Source organism: Sphaerodactylus townsendi, linkage group LG03, assembly GCF_021028975.2.
Source record: "Sphaerodactylus townsendi isolate TG3544 linkage group LG03, MPM_Stown_v2.3, whole genome shotgun sequence".
Classification (NCBI taxonomy): domain Eukaryota; kingdom Metazoa; phylum Chordata; class Lepidosauria; order Squamata; family Sphaerodactylidae; genus Sphaerodactylus; species Sphaerodactylus townsendi.
Genome location: NC_059427.1, coordinates 116,271,618 through 116,292,470, shown reverse-complemented (window position 1 = coordinate 116,292,470; position 20,853 = coordinate 116,271,618). Strand labels below are relative to the sequence as shown.

Below are 20,853 nucleotides of genomic sequence, written 5' to 3'. Positions count from 1 at the left end.
AACCACATAAGTACACATAGGTAGGCAATGATCTTAAAAAGTGGGTATGGGGCAAATATTTACTGTAAAGGGACAAGTATAGGTGAAACCTGAGTCACAGGGACCATACAACTTGTCTTTTTCCCTCTACACTGGCTCACAATTAGCTTTCAGGATCAGTTCAAGGGGCTGGTATTGACCATAAAAGCCTTATATGGCTTGGGGCCAGCATATCTTAAGGATTGCATTCTCACATATGAATCTGCACATCCTCTCCAGACACTTTCAGAGGTCCCTACTTCAGGTGCCATCTAAGGGTAGACAGATAGCAACCCAAGAAAGAGTCATGGTGCTGGAGGTTTATAATGCTTTTCCCAGGGTGTTTGTATGTCTGTAAGTTTTTATTCTGCTGTTAGAGCTTGTATGGAGAGTCCCATCTGTTGTATGGTGGTTTGGACTTTCTTATGCCAGCTGGACTGAAAATTATCCTGAAGGACCAATGGGAGAAGGCCTTGTGGGTTATGAATGCAGCCAAGCCATTTTTTGATTGATGATAGGCTGATTAGAGCTTCAAGTTTTAACATCCCGGTTTCAAGCCTAATCCATGAGTTGGAAACATTTTTTGGAACCTGAACTAATGATCTGTTAGATATTTATATATACATTTTAAATTACTAAACTGAGGCTAGAATGACTAAACTGAAGCTATCATATTATGAGAAGACAAGAGTCACTGAAAAAGACAATAATGTTAGTTAGCGTGGAAGGCAGCAGGAGAGGACCCAATATGAGATTGATAAGACTCAATCAAGGAAGTCAGGGCCTTCAGTTTCTAAGCAAGGCTGTTAGCGATGGGACATCTTGGAGGATATTCATTCATAGGGTCACCATAGATCAGAAGCAACTTGATGGACACGTACATACATTCGAAATGCAGTTTTAATGGTTTACATGTTTTAATGCCTTAATGTTGACCATCTTGGGAACCCTATTCGTACTCTTTTTTAAAGGTAAAGGTGCAAGCACTGGGTCATTACTGACCCACAGGGTGATGTCACATCATGTTTACTAGGCAAACTCTGGCTAATTGTGCATGGAACGTCTCCTTGTCTCAAATGGAAATGCCCTTTCAATTATATTCTCCGGGTTAGATTTTCAATTACACAATTGTTCTGAAGCCACCACATTTTTGAAGGAGAATCCACGCATTTGGAAAATCTGGGGGAAACTCCAATCTTTTTTTCCCTCTTTTGCAGGGAAAGTGAAGTAGACCACATTGCACCAAGTCTTCTTCGGGTGGGGTGGGGGTTCCTCCCTCCCTCTTCCCCACCCACAAATGACTAGTTCCTCCCTTTTGTCCTCCCATTTTGCTACCTGGTCTCCTCCCCATCATCTTTCCCCTGCCACTTCCATTTTGCTGCCAATACCCAATTGTGGGGGTTCAGCATAGATTCTCTCATTTAATTTTTTTTTTTTTGCTACTACTGTGAACTACTACCAATATTCTGCTTGGCAAATGTGAAATTTACATGGCATGGCTGAGGGTAGCCAACATGGTCCTGTTCTGTCCACCTTTTCCCATTTGAGTTTGGTGTAGGAACACAGATGTTTCTCATTTCATTTTTCCCTACTTCCAAAGCAACTAGCCTTTTGTCTTCCCACTGTCCTCCCATTTTGCTGCCTGGCCCCCATCCCATCATTTTCCCCCTGCAACCTCCAGTTTGCTGCCCTTACCGGTTTGCGGGGGTTTGACAGAGAATTTCTTGTTTTATTTATTTATGCTAGACCCACAAGTGACTACCAACAGACCAACAGGTGAATGTGAATTGCACAAGGCTCAGCTGAAAAAGGGCCTCTTCCCTGATCAGGTCATGTGTCTCGTTTCATTTTGTTTTCTACTTCCCGAGTGACTATCCATAGACTTTTGGGTACCTAAGCAAGGACCACTGCTGCCAGTCACCTATCCTGTCTTCCCAGACCTTCCTCCTCAGCTGGAGGTTCCCGCATATGACAAATCTGAGTTATGACTGGAACCATGCCCCACCCCCTTCCCACACAGACAAATGGAAGTACATACCTTGCAGGGCAGATGGCCCAGTAGATACTTATTCACAGATCATGTATTGTGATTGTGTGCTGGCAAAATTTGCCATAGCATGCTTTCTTGCTTCCACTACCTGAGTTTCAATCACAAGCAATATATGGATCTATTTATCCATTTGCCTGTCTATCACCCTACCAGTCTATCATCCCATCAGTCTATCAATCTATTGATAGCACAGATGCAAGACAAAAAAAGAGATTTTTAATATTTTAATATTCGGGAAATAATAAACCAACCTTAGGAGAAACCACAAAGGTCAACACTTCAAAATGGAGGTGTGATGACATTTAAACCAGACTGATTGAAGCATGAAGAAGACATCTTTGGAGAGGTGGGGGGAGGGTGATTGAAGAAGGAGTATGCAGATACAGGAAACGATGGGAAACCCACCTGCTAGGATCTGTGATTGATCTTTCCATGCTAATTTTCTAAAAAAGAGGTGCTTCCCCCATGCCGCCCATCACAGGGGAGGGCACAAACCTGAGACAGGAAAAGGTGAATACTCTGCAAATGGGCGACTCCTGCCCCACAGCATAATAAAGAGGAGTGTCGGGAAGATGTGGCAGTGCACAACAGAAGAAAAATGCTGCCCACGAAATGTCAGTAAATGGACTGCTTCTAAAACTCAGGCATGTTAAACGTGCACAATAGGCCTTTGTTTGCGGGGTGATTTGCCACTGCCTTCCCAGTCATTTACACTTTACCCCCAGCAAGCTAGGTACTTATTTACCAGCCTCAGAAGGATGGAAGGCTGTGAGCAGAGTTTTTACTACATTAAGGCAGCTTACCTACATGGGACTCTTTATTTCAGGGTAAAGGGGCATATACATATTTTGAATAAGTTGGATATTTTTTGTTGTTGTCCAGTTTTCAAATCAAGAGACTTTTGGAGATGGTTTGCCATTGCCTGCCTCTGCGTCATGACCCTGGTATTTCTTGGAGACCTCCCATCCAAACACTAGCCACAGTCTGGGTTGAGAGTATGTGACTGGCTCAAGCAAACTTCCATGATATGAGTGAGGATTTGAACCTGGGTTTCCCAGGTTCTAATCCAGTGGTTCTCAACCTTCCTAATGCCACGACCCATTAATACAGTTCCTCATGTTGTGGTGACGCCCAACCCCAGCATTTATCCATTTTACAGATGGAGAACACTGATGCAGAAAGTCTTAGGCGACCCCTGTGAAAGGGTCGTTCGACCCCCAGTTTGAGAACCACTGTTCTAATCCATAGATGTCAAACTCACAGCCCTCCAGATGTTATGACTATAGTTCCCATCGTCCCCTGCCAGCATGATGCAGACAGGAGATGATGGGAACTGTAGTCCATTACATCTGGAGGGCCGTGAGTTTGACACCTGTGTTCTAATCCAACAACTTAACCACTACAATAAGTTACATAAAATAAACTCTATAAATTGTAGCAAGGTAAAGGCAAGCCCACACAAATGAACACTCCTAAACTGACTTATTTATGTTGCACCTGTCAAGAACTGTTTATATTCCTATTTCCTTGGCTGATCTCTTCCACTCCCTCCAGTTATTGTATAGCTCCTTCCTTTTCTTGTGTTGTGGTTTGATACTTGGCCAACCTGTTCTCTAGCATAACATTTCTTCACAGTTTCAAGACATCTCAAATGATATTCCCAAGCCTATGCCAGAAATTGGTTTAGTCACAATTTGATTGTGGGGAAAAATGCTTTTACGTATGAAATACATTTGTATGAATTTTGCCACATTTTAAAATTTTGGTTTATGAGGGACAGTCTCCTCTCCATTTCCTCCTTTTTAAGGCTCTAGTGCAGGGGTGTCGAACTTGCAGCCCTCCAGATGTTCATGAACTACAATTCCCATCAGTCCCTCCCAACATGAGCATTGGCTATACTGGTAAGGGATTGTAGTATTTTTAAACATTACTGCAGTGAACTGAAGCCATTGTTTCAGAGCATTGTAGCACATCTAAAAATATAAGCCATATAGAGCCGAATTATGAAGAACCAGTGAATGAATTTAGTGGAGCTTCCACTCAGTCATTCATGCCTGTTGAATAAAATGCAGTTCATTGTTTAAAGTCATAAACTTTGACAAGTTGTTGTTCTCTACATGATAATCATGGATCCACTGAATTGTAGTTCATGAACATCTAGAGGGCCGCGAGTTTGACACCTGTGCTCTAGTGTGACTTGCATCTACTTTCCTCCTTGATTTCAGGGCACCATCTCATAATACATCTTATGTTGGGATGCCATTTTTAGGAGAAAATAATTGCTTGCATGAAGGCAGGATAAAATGGCAGTTCTGAAAGCATCAGAGGCAAAATGTTCATCCCAAGTCCCAATCCAACTCCTCTTTAAGGCACATGGTTTTCCCCACAGCTTTTTCTTCACTCTCAAGTATTTCATAACTCCTGCAGTTTGGAGGACAGTGTTAGCTTTGGGAAAGTGAAATGTGTTCTAAGTCTCATTTCAGCTCCCTGATGCTTTCATCACCTAACCCCTCTCACTGTTGCTAAAAACTGCTATAAGGTCTCAAAGTATCAGCACTATGGCTATAAGCCTTCTGTTCACAGCCAAGAGACAGTTCACAGAATCAGGGAAAAAAATTCAAACAAGTCCTTCATGAAATATATCTCTGCAAAGAACTTAAAATGCACTACCACTTCCGTGACAAGGAGACATAGCTACGCTTCCACTTTGCAGAGAATTTCATGCAGTGTAAAATATCAAACAGTGAAAATGTGTGTGTATAGATGACTCAGTTCAGACATCATGCGAAACTACTAGTTAAGCTAATTACAGATAATGAGAGTGTATAAATGTCCATCAAATCAAGATGAGAAGTCAGGATCCGAAGGTAGTTTATTAATCCAAGTTAACCTTAATCCAAGTTAACCTTGGTTTCATGTGAAGTATGATTGCAGACATTCTGGGTCAGCCCTGGCTTGTCTCTAGCAATATCCTCCAAGGCTACTGAGAGAAAGCAGTGAAACTAGAATAAGTTGAAGAAAATATGGATTTGAGTGACTATGAGCTAAAGTCAATGTAATTAACATAGATCATGGTTTCACATGATGTCTAAACGGAGCCTATTTGCATCTGCATGGGCATGTATTTTCTGACAGGAAGTCAAAGGGACATGGCCTCCTGCTGATAGATCACATACCTGTAGGCAAGGAGTTCTTCTGTGTCACAGGGCTCTTTGGGGTCCCAGGCACACTGCTTGGTCGTTCCCAAGTAGTCTCTGTACAAAAAGAACATACGTGTGAGTGTAGATAAAATCACCAAAGATGTATGCAAGACTTACTGCTGTTTCCTCCCTTTGCTACTGGATTCCATGCATGTCAATCATTATTACGCAACAGACAGTTACTCCTGCTTCTGTAATGCTGACCTAAACTGATACCTTTCAGAACATGGCCAAATGATAGCTTATCAGGAACCAAATATAGAGGAGCCATCCATGCAACACGCGTTGAAAGAACATTTTATTGAACTCTTTTCCTTTGAAATTCATTTTCGTGCTGTGAACAATAGTAATCCAACAAGTTTAATTTGCTTGGATTACTTTGAGCTAAAATACCCGTTAGATTAGGTATCTGAATCTTATAAAAAGGGGATGATGGTTCACAGATACACTGTAAATTGTACTTCATGTCACATGGCTAGGGTTTGGCAAGAAAGCCAATTAAAAAAAAGAGTTATCACTGCAGCCATTTTTCGCATTATAATTGCAGATATGGTCTCTGGCAGTAGGTGGCACTGTAACTTTGAATTAGCCTCAGATTCCAGATTCCTTCAGAGGCATTACCAAGAAGAACTCACTTGCCAGTGTGCAAGTGATGAAGTGGGTTTCCTTTCCCCTTTTTTATTATTGCAAGGGAAAAGACGATTTCAAACACCTACAATTTTTGCTCTGAGCAGCTGTATGCAATCGCTGTGCAGGTCAAGCACACGTTATTTAACAGAGAACACTACAAATCCACACACCAGGCTATTCTAAGAACTACACCAGGGGATGATGCAGGAAGCACTAGCTGACAGAAAATATGGAAAAGCCAAGATATATTTGTGGGTCAAATCACACTGACTCCACAACTGTGGCTTAAAGCCTATTGGAACACAAGGCTGTGTTCTTCAAGGATATACAAATCTCTCTGCTGGTGGTGGGGGGGGGGGGGGGGGGATGGCAATAACACCTGGGGCACAGCCTGTCACCAAAATGTGACTCTGCTCTCTCTGGAACTATTTTTCATTTTCATGGCTTTCTTCATTGATCATGCTTTCTATCTCTGCCTTTTCTACGCTATGAGATTAGTATCCATGGCTGATCTATGAAGCCTGCATAACCCAGTTTAGATACTGCACTGCAGTTCATCTCACGACACTGTAATAACATTTTCATCTGTGCTTCACTGGTTTTATATAAAAACCGGAACACCTTGCAATGAAGAGTATTACTATATGACTGTGTATGTGCACAGCAGTTATTTAATTCTGTGTGTAATTCAAATACCTTTCTTCAAGTCTGGTGCAGGAGCAGTGTGTTTTGACTGTGGCTATTCATGTTCTGATCACACTCAGATTAGATTTGTTGGGTGTTTACATGTGGGCTTCCTTTGCAAAAATCTGTACAAGCTTCAACTGGTCCAAAATGCAGCAGCCAGCCTACTGATAGTGGCTGAAGAACAAAATCATATGTCCTTTGTGTAGAAAAATCAGCCCTGACTGACCTCTGTCTCCCAGCCCAATGTAATGTGATGGCTGTTACGTTTAAGACCCTAACCTGGGGCTGGAATATTGGAAGGACCATCTCCTCCTCTACTGTCCAGCCCACCAATGAAGATCTGCCTCCCTCTCTGTGTCCTTGCTTCCAGAGGTGAAGCAGGTGGCAGTTGGAGACGGGGCATTTTCAATAATGCCACCTTCCCTTTGGAATGCTTATTCTCTTTAGGGAAAATGGTTGCATAAGTACCACAGGTTCCTATGGATAATGTTTGCAGCAGCAGGTTCGCCTGCATCTGTGGCTGGCATCTTCAGATTGGTTCCCCACCCTGGGACATGGACAATATACCACACTAAACTTTCCCTGTCTCACAGTGTGAAACAGACTTTTCTCTGTGATACACCTCTGAAGATGCCAGCCACAGATGGAGGCAAAACGTTAGGAACAAAATCCACCAGACCACGGCCACACAGCCTGGAAAACCCACCAGAATCAATTGAAACCGGCCGTGAAAGCCTTTGACAATACTTTGCAGCAACTGCCCTTTCATAACCACAACATTCTTTTTAAAGATGGGGAGCACTAGCAAAGTTACACCATATTCTATACAGCCATGCCATTTGTGAATCAAACCAGAATAAAAATAACATTTGGACGCTTCTGACTTTTTAGGGAAGAACAGACATATACGTTTTACCGTAACCCTTACAGGGTAGCAGATTGAACCAATCTTAAATACAGATCTCTCTACCCAATAGGTCCTAGTCCAGGGGTAGGGAACCTGCAGCTCTCCAGATGTTCAGGAACTACAATTCCCATCAGCCTCTGTCAGCATGGCCAATTGGCTCCTTCCAAATCTATATAGGAATGGTATACTGCAGTATTAGCATTTATTTAGAGTTGAATATAGTGCCAAAAGAAAAACAAATTGCCTGGAAAAGCCCCAGTGATTATTCACATAAGCCACATGATCAAGTACTTTTTTGGCCCAAATTACACAACATTTGTAGTGAGTGAATGGGGTCAATCATGAGTCATAAATTGTGACTGTTACCTCTCTGCCAACATTAGGAAGGTTTGTGTGTGTCATATGTAGTAATAATAAAAACAAACACTGTTTTCCTTGAAATCAAATGATTTTGGATAATTAAAGTCAGCAGCTACACCCTCGAAAGAACTGTTATACTCATGCAGAAACACACCCTTAACCGTCAAAGTGTTAATTGTGTTAGTAACAGAAAGAAACTAAGCCTAAGTCAAATTCCTCATCACAAATTTCAACATTTTACCAACATTTTACCCCCCTCCCCCACTTTACGTGACTGCAACCTTTTTTTCCCTTTTAACCTCAGTCATAATATATCATCCTTTCAGTGATACTGCCATGATCAAATACAAGCTAACCAGTCTGTGGGTATCTGGGTTATTCTAGCTGTCCTATTTTAAAAACTACTGATTGTTTATTTAGAAAAAAGTATATGCCACCTCTTCAGAGACTGTTTTGCCCAATCCCTTAAAATTTCCTCAGCTGAATATTAGCATTAACTCCCCCCACACACACACACAACAACAACAACAACCACACACCAGTGGTACAGAAATCCTCTTGGCCCAAGCACTCAATTGCTAGTTATCAGTCCCTGCAGATTTAAAAATATAAAGCCACGCTGGGGGAGATAATTAGCAAGCACAACATTATTAATGCAGGGATTTACACAGCATTCCATTTCCGATTCTGCTGTCTGAGGCCTTTGTTTTACTCTCGGCTTTTATTTTACTTTCATCTGGAATGTCTGCATAAAGCTGAGATAGCAATAGTGAATCATAGGGCTTGCAACAGCACAGAAACACAAATGCTTGATTGGAGTGTGGAAGCATTAGCATGTGCTGGGTGTGTTTCGTAATGTAAACAGGATAAAAGAGGAAGCACTGAGATTTCAACTCATATTCAAGGAACTGGTGGGAAGGAGGTAGAATTCTCTAAAATGTGAGATCAGTGTTCCACATATTTCCAATAGGTGTAGAATTCTTTTTTAAAAACATACTAGGGTTCATTGTGCAAGGCAGAGAAATGCCTACCTTGGAGGGCTCAGAAGCATACAGATAATGAACTGCTTTGAAACCTACAACCAGTGGTGGGATTCAGCAGGTTCGCACCACTTTGGCAGAACTGGTTGTTAAAATGGTGCTTGAAAACAACCAGTTGTTAAATCATTTGAATCCTTTCACCAGAACCGATTGTTAAATTATTTGAATCCCACCCCTGCCTACAACCTGCAAACTTCCTGCTGTAGTTTTTGAAAAAGAGCTACAGTCCTAGTACCCACAGATTGCTGGATCTAACTCATAGTTTGTAGGGTGCTGCGGGTTCTCTAGAGAGATCTCTAGGTAATTCTGCCACCACTAACCTCACAGGTATCGCTAACCTCACAGGCAGCCCCATTCAAAGCTGTAGGTGGTAGGATGCAGTGCCAATGTGGTGCCACCTCACTGACTCCAAGAGGGCTTTCCGGAAGCACAGGGAGCAAAAAAAAAAAAAAAAAGCTCTAACCCACTCTAAATTGCTTGCCACATATAAAACAAGCCATTTGGTGCATTTTGGGGATGCCCCTAAACTTTCTGATAGTAGAATTTGTTAGTTCCATTCATCTCTACCTAACCCTCTTTCCCTCCCTAATAAGTCTCATTGCCCCTCTCATTTGTTTCTGGAATCTTCAAGACATATCAACACATCTTGTGTAATGAAAATGTTTTGGATTTTGTTGGTAACTCCTTTGGGGGGGGGGGTTCATCTTGATTTAGGCTGGTTTCTGGTCTTATGAGAATTCATTTGTGGGGCCGGGGGGTGGGAGGTGGATTTATTTTTCTGAAGACTAACATACAAGGAATACAAATGTAGCACCACTATTGCTGATCTTTAATGAGAGGCAATTACAGTCTCAATTAACTGCTAGTCATCTCCCATAAAACTAACTGTTCTAATCTCACATGAAAAATGGCACAAATGGCACCACAGAAGCAGTGCAATATGCCCATCAGCTGTAGCCTGGTATTGTATTTCCAAACCTTGTGGAAATTATGTCAATCGTATTTCATTAATATACAAATTAATCATGGCCTTCCTGCTTTTAAGTTTGTTTTAGCCTTCAGTGCTAAATATTTATCCAATGTTGTTATCTACACAGTCAATATAAAAAAGGAATTATTCAAAGCCAGATTTTTCAAAGGAAGGCTATTATAATATAACTGGTTTTAATGTAGCTGCTAACTATACAACGATATTAGAATTAACAAGTACATTTTTCAATCTGGTTCTCTGCAACGATTTTACTGTCTAACACTGAACAATTAAAATACTTTAATGGCAAAAGGTTATTACAGAGAATCAGGTTTTTTTAAAAAAAAACCCCATGCTTTTGATAAATAAAGCATTCAACCAAACCTTCTTTAATTCTTACCCATAAAAAAGATGGAATGTACTAGTATCCCTGTTTTGCTGTTATGTAACAGAAGATTCCAAGCCAGCCCTCCAGTGTTATAGTGCCATATACCGGCAGTTACTAAAATAACAGGGAAGGCTACAATTATGGGAATCCTTGGAATAGAAGACTTCAAACAAAACAAAACAGAAAAGCCTTTTGTGCCACTGGCACAAAACCAGACTTCTTCATGAAGATCATACATTTTATACTAATGCCTTTATTAATTTGGCAGCACAAAGTTAGCTAGATTGCAACATCAATGAATAATTTTAGCTTGTGCCCAATGCCACAGCTAAACACATTTGTCAACTACTATAAAGCACAGTAAAATCCTAAGGAGGATCAAAAATGAGTAAATTAGGAGGAGAGGAACGCATAAGGTATGAAGAAAAAGAACTGGAATAGCTGCTCCAGAAGGCATGATCCAAAGTGCAGTCCTGAGAGTGCAATCCTAAACAGTCACACCCCTCTAAACCTACTGAGGTTAGTGGGCTTAGAAGTTATAACTCTATTTAGGACTGAGCTATAAATGCTCTTAAGCAGGACAGATCTACCTAGCTTTGTATAACACAATAGGTTTACAGCACCTTTTTTCAGAAACAGTCCTTTATTTTTGCATGCTAAGTCACAGCAAGCACAAGCCATATTCTTACACGACAGACAGGGTCATCATGCTTCTAATAATTTGGCCATGCATTTACTTTCCTTTTTAAATTGCAGTCATATGTTTGAGCACTGGGGAAAGTAAGTGAACAGCCAACAAAACAGATTACAAAGAAACAGAGCTGAAGTATATATTCTAACCATATTCCAGCAGTTCCACTGTGTTAATACATTTTATTTTTATTTATTTATTATTTAGTATTTATTTAAAACACTTCTATACTGCATTTCCACTCAATTCAGGGTCTCTAAGGTAGCAAACATTTCAAACATTAAAACAGCATTCAAACTATAAAATACATAAATAAAATATTTTGAAATATTAAACGTACAAACACACCAATAGAGAAGAGATCTAATAAAAGTTAGTGATGGAACAAGTCTTCACCCGAGGGTGAAAGACAACAATAGAGAGAAAGAGGATTCTCTTTAAGGAGGGAGTTCCAAAGTTTTGGTGCCATAACCAAGGAAGCCCTTTCTTGGGTCATCACCCATCTAGCCTCAGATTCCGGGGGCCCCAAAACAGGGCCTCTAAAGATAAGCAGTGTGAGCCTAAGCTGCCCGTTACGAGAATCAGATGGGCCAGGGACAATCTTCATCAGTTTCGTCAGCATGGCCAATTGGCCATGCTGGTAGGGGCTGATGGGAATTGTAGTTCCTGAACATCTGGAGAGCCGCAGGTTCCCTACCCCTGGTATAGAGCAAGTAACTGCCGAATTCCACTGTTTTGCTTAAGTTGGTTTTTACTGGTTCTGCGTAAGCCCCATCCACAAGCCATGTGTGCTTGAAGATTGGCTGAAGAGTCCTCTACGCCTTCTAGATTTTCTCTTTAATATATACTGATACTTGTTAATTAGTTCTAGCATCCTGCTAAAAAACCACATCCATGAATTGGGTGTATCCATTTCAACAATATGACTCCTCTTTGGGCCAATAAATCCGAATTGAGCAGCTTAGCTGTTAACAGGGAGCCAATCAATTCCTCTGTCAGTTTTATCTCTTGTAGGAGCCAGGCTATGGACTATATTTGGCAGGGTTCATGAGAGCGTACATATTTTGGTTTTTCATGGGCTATGCTATTTAAGACTGCATGTTGTTATTGGAATAACAGCAACTTTATTTATCATTTATATTGTTTTTCTTCTCCTGCTCAGCTTCAGTTTATTGTCTTAGCCAAAAGCCATAATGATCAGCTCACAATACTGTTACTATATACAAAAGGCACAAACGTCCACAATAAATATTGTTACTTAACTAAAGTCTTAAATTTGACTTATGACATCCAATTTGAAGCAGGGGTAATTTTCGAGAAGTGAATATGGAAGAATTAGACACAACGTAATAAAAAAAGCAGTGCATCATTTCTTTATATATGGCTATCAGGTCACCATCCCACAAAGAAAAAATGTGTAAAGAAAAGCCTCCAGAGAATTATTTCGTACATTACCGTCAAGACTCATGCCATCATTGAACTTTGTATTCCTACAAAATACAGATTATCATCCTTATTTGTGAACTACCACAAATTGCAGTATGTGATCTTTGTCATATAATGTGTACCATAACCTTTATACATATGTGCTATTGTAAATGGAAATATCAGATATTGCCCTCTTAATACTTTGTAATGTATGAATATTTCTTAAAATTAAGTATTGTGCTGAGAGTTTGATACCCTCTGCTGGTATATTAATCCTACTATGGTATCCTTCCACAGGTACCTATATTTGTATTGCACTGCACTATCATATTCATCATGATAAAAAATGTTCTGACAGCTTTCCTAATATTTAAGCCAACCCCAAAAGCTACACCACATGACTCAATCTGACCGTGGCCTTTTACTATGGCAAACATGTAGTGCAATGATGCCATGCTTGGATTGTACATGGTATGACAAACAAGAATTACTCCCTGCCATGTGCTTGATAAATAGTAATTCAGCACTGCAAAAGCCAAAGTTTTATCAAGCACCTGGAGAACTGCAATACATGGGTGGTACATAACAGATGGCCCATGTCATCAGATGCACATTTAACACATTTTTGAAGCATTCCGTATTTCAAACATACATACAAATAAAAAACACAAGCTTTTTCTTCTATAGTTCGCTGAAGCATTTTGATTACTCCAATTTTATTCTTAATGAAGATTCAAGTCTTATGCTACATGTGGGTAATCCAAAATCACCCCAACCTGAATCGCTTAGTTTAGCTTGATCTCACCAAATCTTGCAAGCTGAGCAAGTTTGGCTCTGGTTAGTATTGATATGGGAGTCCTCTAATGAAGTCCAGGGTCAATATGCAAAGGCAGGCAATGGAAAACCACCTCTGACTGTCTTCTGCCTTGAAACCCCCTGCAAAGGATACTATAAGTTAGCTGTGACTCGATTGCAAAAAATAAAATAAAATCCTAAATTATCTGAAGCCATTTGACTACAAAAATTACAGTTGTTAGGGCTATAAGAAAAAACCTCCAAGAACATAATACCGGTATTTATTTAAAATATTTATGTGCCCACCTTTTTCTTAAGCATCTCAAGATGAATCCAAGGCATAATGCAGTAACAGCGTTAACAAGTTGCAAAGTACGTTTTAAGAATAATTTAAATTAAAGAGGCTGAATCTGAAAAGGTGTGAGTTAATTTCAGATGAAACTTTAAACAGCCAAAGAAACTAAAGATGCTATATGGAACAAAATATCCTGGATATCAAAAGTCTCTTCCTCACTCCTAGGTGGGGACCAAACAGTTCATTGAAGTAACGCATTACAGACAGCAGTAGCAGCAGCAACAATTTGTACTTGAGTCCCACGTCCCTCATAGCTGGGAAAGCTCGCAAAGAAAGAAGAACTGAGCCCATTGTTAGAGTAGCCAGCCAAATGCCTTTTCAATGAAGGCAGATTGCCAACTCCACTTAAAGCAGTATGTGTACGCCCTTGTACCAATCAGTTCATCACTGGCTTCCATCACTCTCTCATCTTCAGACATTCTGCTTTTAGTTAAGATAGAAAGTTTACGACCAGACAGCTCACTCCCCATCTAGTGAGTTCAGTTCTCTCCAAAGTAGCTCTGAGGGAATCTTAGTGCAAGCATGTGCTCAGCCCAGTACAATGGACTTTTTTATGTTTGAATAATTACAAAATGTTAATGGATAAATATATTTTAATCTGTTGTATAACATGGCTATGGATTCAGATCCTCCATCCCTGTTTGTATGATACCCAGTATATCACTGATAAATTATTATTTCAGTTTTATATGACAAACTGAAGCATCCCCCAATGCCTGGAGTTTTAGATGAGATCCTATTTGAGGTGCAAACACCCCCACCCCCACGCTGTTTTAAGGGTTTTTTTAAATTGTCTCAGAATATCTATGAGTATGTGTAAGCATAAGGAAGTCGGAAAAGAACCCTGCTTGACACCCCCAACCCGACCCTACCTATATTTCACAGAATTATCTTTTTCATAGATAAGACAATGCCTCTCACATGAAATGTTAATTAATCTAATTAAAAGATTTTTATCCTGACTCGCTATTAAAAATTTCCATGTTGGCTAACAGAGAAAACAATAAAATGTAATACATAATTTACAGAAACTCAGAATAAAATAAACACATGAACACCAAAATAAAATAAAAACAGCAATCATATAAATTATTTAAAGAACAGCAACTATTTAAAAAAACGTAACACCGCAAACTGATAGCAAAATATAATAAAGTCAAAACAACCTCCAATAAAACACAAACGTTGTTGGAACATCATCACACATTAGCCTTTCAATGGGTTTCGTTTAAAGAGCAGATTTCATTAACACAGGGTTTTATGAAAGCAACGGATCAGCCAAACTGCAAAACACCATGCCATAAAATTCAGCACCCTAATCAAAAGCTAACGAATAAAAGCATCTTCATTAAAATACTAGTAAAGACTGTGCCAGGCAAGCTTCTTGGGGAAAAGTGATCTAGAGTCATTGCACCACTACAGAGAAGAACCTTGCCCAATTGGCTAGTCGCCCCCATTCACCAGGCAATGCATCCCGAGAAAGGCCTCAGAAGTAGATCTCAGTGTCTGAGCAGCATTATATGAGTGCAGGCAGTTTTGACAATAGTGCTGATTTGCTCTGAACAGACACTGTAAGAGTCATTACTATTTTTTTGAATCAAGAACCACTTTTGGTAATTGCAATAAAAATCTTGTACTTGTAATCAAATATCTAACCTATGCCATATAAGAAAAGGCAGACTGTGATGAACGTATCCTTGCTGTTTTAGAAACATTTCAATTAACAGCTACCATTATTTGCCTTTGCAATTAAACCACAGGAAAACATCCTTTGAAGAATCACAACAGGAACTCCCAACTCAGAATTAAAACCCAATAGCCTAGTTAGAGCCATTACAAGAAAAAATGAGTCAAAGGAAGTCTTTGGTCTTCACTATGCTACTATAAAAAACTACAATATGAAAAACTGATGCTAAAAATTACCCATTCATATATTATATCTGCGCTGGTATTGCCTTAGCAAGAGTGTTCTACGTGCTTGCTCAACACAGCTTTCAAAAGGACATGGAATCCCTAAGGGCATTTTCAGAGGCAACTTCAATAGGCACTGGTTTAAAATGCCCCCTAACATGAATATAAATCCTACATTGGCTACCCTTCCATTTCTCATCTCCCATCAGAAATAGTCACATGCATTATAGTTAGTCTCACATGTGAAAATGTGGCGACTGACATCAAACAGGATACACCACAGAATCTTAGGCTCATTCCGCACATGCAGAATAATGCACTTTTAAACTGATTTCAGTGCTCTTTGAAGCTGTGCGGAATAGCAAAATCCACTTGCAAACAGTTGTGAAAGTGGTTTGAAAACACATTATTTTGCGTGTGCGGAAGGGGCCATAGATTTGAAGGTGACACAGTTCGAAAGACTTTCTCTACTGAAAACCGTGTACACAGTGAAGAAATAAAAAGCAACATAAAAAACAGATTTTTGGGAGGTATGTCAAATATTGCTGTCCCAAGTGGTAAGACAGGACACCAGGGTCACAGGTCAGAGTATCCCTGGGTGTTGAACTATTCCTAGACTGTAAAGTGACACTGTTAACTGGGACCAGTTATTGGTTCCCTCTGACCTGCAAGGACTACAATGACTTCAACGTCTAGATGGAACTCTGCCTGGATAAAAAGAATAGCTATTGGTTTGTAGTTTGTAGCTACTAAGAAGCAATTTGCAACATGCAAAAAGAGTAGCAATTTGTTTGCAATTCTCACTCCATGATTGCTTATAACACAGTGCTGACACACCAATTTACTTTTTTAAATTCCTCAAGTGAAATGTATTTTAAGTGACAGCCAACATGGTGTAGTGGTTAAAGGGGTTGGACTTGGACCTGGAAACCCAGATTCAAATCCCCACTCATGCCATAGAACAGTGGTTCTCAACCTTCCTCATGCTGCAACCCTTTAATACAGTTCCTCATGTTGTGGTGACCCCCAACCCTAACATCTATTCATTTTACAGATGGAGAACACTGCTGCAGAGAGTCTTAGGCGACCCCTGTGAAAGGGTTGTTCGACCCCCAAAGGGGTCACAACCCACAGGTTGAGAACCACTGTCATAGAAGCTTGTTGAATGATCTTGGGTCAGTCACACACTCTCAGTCCTGACCCCAGCTAGTATTTGGATGGGAGACCTCCAGAGAATATGAGGGTCATGACATGGAGGCAGGCAGTGGCAAACCACCTCCAAGCATCCCTTGCCTTGAAAACCCTACTGGGTCACCATGAGTCAGTCAAAAAAAGAAGGTATTTTAAATCTTCATGGACATCAGCCTGATTTACACAATTCAGTTTGACTTTATCCAGGTATATAGTGACTAGGAGAAACAAAGCGTGAACTTGAAAATCACTCTATATTCACCAAGGAGGCATGTGCACTCATATATCCAATCCGAATATGTAACAAAAATACTTTATTTATATTTCTAGGTATATTTGCGTATCCAGGCAGGTATTCAGAATTCTTGGGAATTCATATTTGGGTCATATATTTCTGGGAATTTATATTTGATATATTTCTTGGGAATTTTGGGAATTCATATTTCTTGGGAATTCATATTTCTTGGGAATACTCATATTTGGGTCCGATATATTTCTGGAAATATTTGGTAATCGCCAGGGTCAGCATTTTAAGGAACTCAGGCCTTCCTCCTCCCTTTTAACATGTTTCCCAGGCAACAGGAAGGAAACTCATGGACAGTGCAAGCCTTGATGGCAAAGCTGCAGGTCCCTTGGGCTGGGGGAGGGAATGGCTGTTTTCCAGGGCAATTTTTTCGTCTCAATCAGCACTCCTGCAAGTAGGATGGCTGGAGGAACTTTGTTCAGGGGACCATAGAAGTGGGCCCCTTGATCCGATTTGCCTGAAACTTGGGGGGTGGGAGTGGGATCTTTAGTGGACAAGCAGCACCGGGGTCTCTGCAATTTTGGTGACATTTGGTTGAAAAGTTCCTTGAGTAATAGATCCCAAATAATTCCAGAATCCCAGAAAAACCCAAACCAAGAAACTGTACTTTGGAACTCAAATACCACTGAGTAGTAATATTTATTTCCTTCTTGAAATGTGAATCTGAAAAACAGTGTGTGTGTGCGGAGGTGTGTGTGTGTGTGTCAAATACATGTCCCAAGTTAGCAGTAATCTCATTAGTAATTTTTCTCATCACCGCTAAATGAGAATTGGTACCAATTCATTTGCACATTACCCAAGGAAGGGTGGCGAAGAAATAAATGGTAGAAAGCCTATTTAAATCTTTATCACACAGCTGAACTCTCATTAACACCATGTGGGAACTTTAGCAGTCATGATGGTATACAGCAAGCGGAAGAGGTGTTTTCTAGTAGCATAATGGTAAACACTATCCTTTCTTCTTTAGAGCGCTCCTATGATTTCTCTTTAGGAGGAACAATCCTTTTTGTTACAAAAGCATTCCTGAAATTTTAAATCACTTACTACTTGTCTCTGAACCCCTTTCTAGTTCTACCCCACAACAGACACCCGGTGAGGTAGGTGGGGCTGAGAGAGCTCCAGAGAACGATTTCTTGTGAAATTCAATGAGCAATATTGCCTGTTGCATTCCAGATAAACATAAGAAATTACAATAAAATATAAGGGAAATTATCTAACATCTGTTTCTGCCCTAGTCTTTTAAATTTGGTTTATATTATGTTATGTTTCTATAATGGAGTAAACAGCAGCCCTCTGGTGCTGTTTTAAGTCAGGAAAATGTCATGGGGGAAGATATAAACTCTACATCTCTATGTGTGTGTTGTAATTCCAACCCTACTTGGGCCTACCTGGGCTTGGGAAGCACAGAACGTCCGAACATGCTTCTCCCTGGTGATAACATAATTTAGTTGGGCCCAGAGTGTAAACTTTGACTGAAGGTATCTTCAGGGAGTGTCAAAGCCCTGACTTAATAGACGTAATGGAAATCTGAAGTGTTCCACAGTACACATAATGGGAGTTAAAGCTGCAAACACAGAGAGAAGATTGCTGCTGTGAAGAAGTCATTTGGAATGAGAATGATTGTTTCTTAATGTACTGCTAATTCTAAACACTGTGAGAATGTATAAGAACATTAGCTGTTTCTCTTGCTGAACTGTCAGGAGGCAGAGGTTATACAACATGTCTCCTTACTCACAATTAGCTGTTCAAGGCAAAAGCACACCACCCCATTCTGGGAGATTCCATGCTGACTACAAGGATTCTCCTTCATACAGATGACAGTGGCACTCCAGTAATCCACACAGACACAATCCCCTGTTGGGGAGCATATTGTTTTAAACAACCAAAGTGAGACAGTGGCACTGTAAGTGAGACAGTGGCACTTCTCATCCAACTGAGTGTCAGGCCATTAGCACCATTTGTATGTGTCACAAATACAATACCAATCCATTTATATTTAAAATAGGCTTGGATATTTTCTTTGGTTTGATCTTGCTTCAGGCATGGACAGATGTTTCATGACAGAAGATTAAGGCAGGGCAACTGTTGTAGGGAGATGATAGGTGGGAGTGGGGCATGCTGAAGACAGAAGATCTTGTATTCTGGTCTTGCAGGATCTGAAGCATGGCCTCAACCAAGCAACACCTACCTAAAAATTTCTCTGAGGAAGAAAGTAATTGGAAAGCAAATCCACTACCTAAAATTAACAGAATGGAAAGAGGGAAGGACACAAGAAAGTATGTTTCACATTTTAATAATTCCTAGCACTATTAAACTCTGAGCAAGATAAGACTTAGGAGTAAGAGTTTGGATTTATATGCCACCTTTCTCTACTGGTCAAGGTGGCTTACAAACTCATTTCCCTTCCTCTCCCCGGTGAGGTAACTGGGGCTGAGAGAGTTCCGAAGCATGTAATGTCCTGGTGTTGGCTGAGCTGCTACCTGCGTTGGGACCTGGGCTGCAGCTGCAGGGCTTGAAGTGAAAAGGTGACCAGCACAAACCTTTCCAGGGCCAAGCAAACCTCTGAGCCAGAGACTTTTCCACTACTGAGATTCAGAAACCAGTCATCCTGACTGATGCATTGCCTGGCGGGAGAACTGAGATTTGGAGCCCATGGGGGAAGGAGGAGGGATCTAGGTCCTCTGTGGGCTCTGGCTGCCCCCACAGCTTGTTCCCTGGATGAGTAGTGTGCGGTTCCATTCTCAGACCCTCCTAGGCTGGGTGTGCAGGCAGTGGTGGGGTGTAAAATCAAGCTGGGCTGCTGCCACTGACTTCAGTTGCCTCTGAGTCTCCCCACTCACCCACAGTTTTGATTTTTGATTTTTGATTTGACTTTTAATTTATATACCGCCCTCCCCCAAAGGGCTCAGGGCGGTGTACAACATAGTAAATAACAACAGCATATCAATACAATAGGCATAAAGCAATGTCAGTTACAACAAATCCTAACACTGGTCCAACATCTCAGGTTAACAACTAACACATATCAGCATAACAGCATCGTAACAATTTGTAACAGTATAATAGCATCTTACATTTTACAGCATAATAATAATACAACATTCTAACTATCAAAAATATCAATCCATAGTACATGAAAACCTAACCATTACAAGCAGTCCCCTGCTTCTTCTGCTCCCTGCCTGGTTGCCTCTCCCCCAGTGGGGCTTAGTAGCAAGTTGGACTCAGCAGTCAACCAGGGGGCTGCAATGGCAACCATGGAGTACAGCGGGAGCCTGTGGTTCTGGGTGTCCCTCTCTGGCTACTTGGTCTCCAAGGTGAGAAGTTGGGGAAGACCAATGAGCAGGGATGTGGGTGCTGATTAAGCCTCCCACATGACTCTCCCAAGTTGTGCCTGGGTCATTTGTAACACCCTAGTGGTGCCTGGGTCATCTGTATTCCCCTCTATACTCCTTGCAGAACAAGGAGTATTAAAGGCACAATTTTTGATGGAGTAGGTTTCCATGCATCCCATTATGTGCCTTAATGGGGCCTGGGCCCCCCATTCCTTCGAGACCGCGTTACCCCATATGTCCCAACTTGGCCTCTGCATTTTGCAGAGGCAAACTTACTGGTGGTCCCCGGCCCCGCATGATGCAGCTGGCCTCTACCTGGGCCAGGGCTTTTTTGGCCCTGGCCCCCGCCTGGTGGAATGCTCTTCCTCCAGCTGTTCGGGCCCTGCAGGACCTTGGTGAGTTCCGTAGGGCTTGTAAAACTGAGCTGTTCCACCAGGCTTTCGGGGAAGCTAGCCGCAGACTGTCTGCCCCCTCCTGATGCCCCATGTACCATCTAGACATACCATCTGTGGCAATCTGCTGGTTCACTCCCAAGGGAGTGTGGAGTAGGAAGTTTGAGATTCAGACGCCTCTTTTAAAATATGGGCTTTTGT

At 41.0% G+C, this 20,853-nt stretch overlaps 1 protein-coding gene across 2 annotated transcripts in view; it reads right to left on the bottom strand.

Moving 5' to 3' along the window:
- GAS7 (growth arrest specific 7) overlaps positions 1 to 20,853 on the bottom strand; it is a 137,542-nt gene that overhangs the window by 29,645 nt on the left and 87,044 nt on the right. For both annotated transcript variants that reach the window (XM_048489943.1, XM_048489945.1), the window contains exon 3: positions 5,245 to 5,322. In XM_048489943.1, coding sequence (XP_048345900.1) covers positions 5,245 to 5,322 — 78 coding nt within the window. The remainder of the gene's footprint in view (positions 1 to 5,244; positions 5,323 to 20,853) is intronic.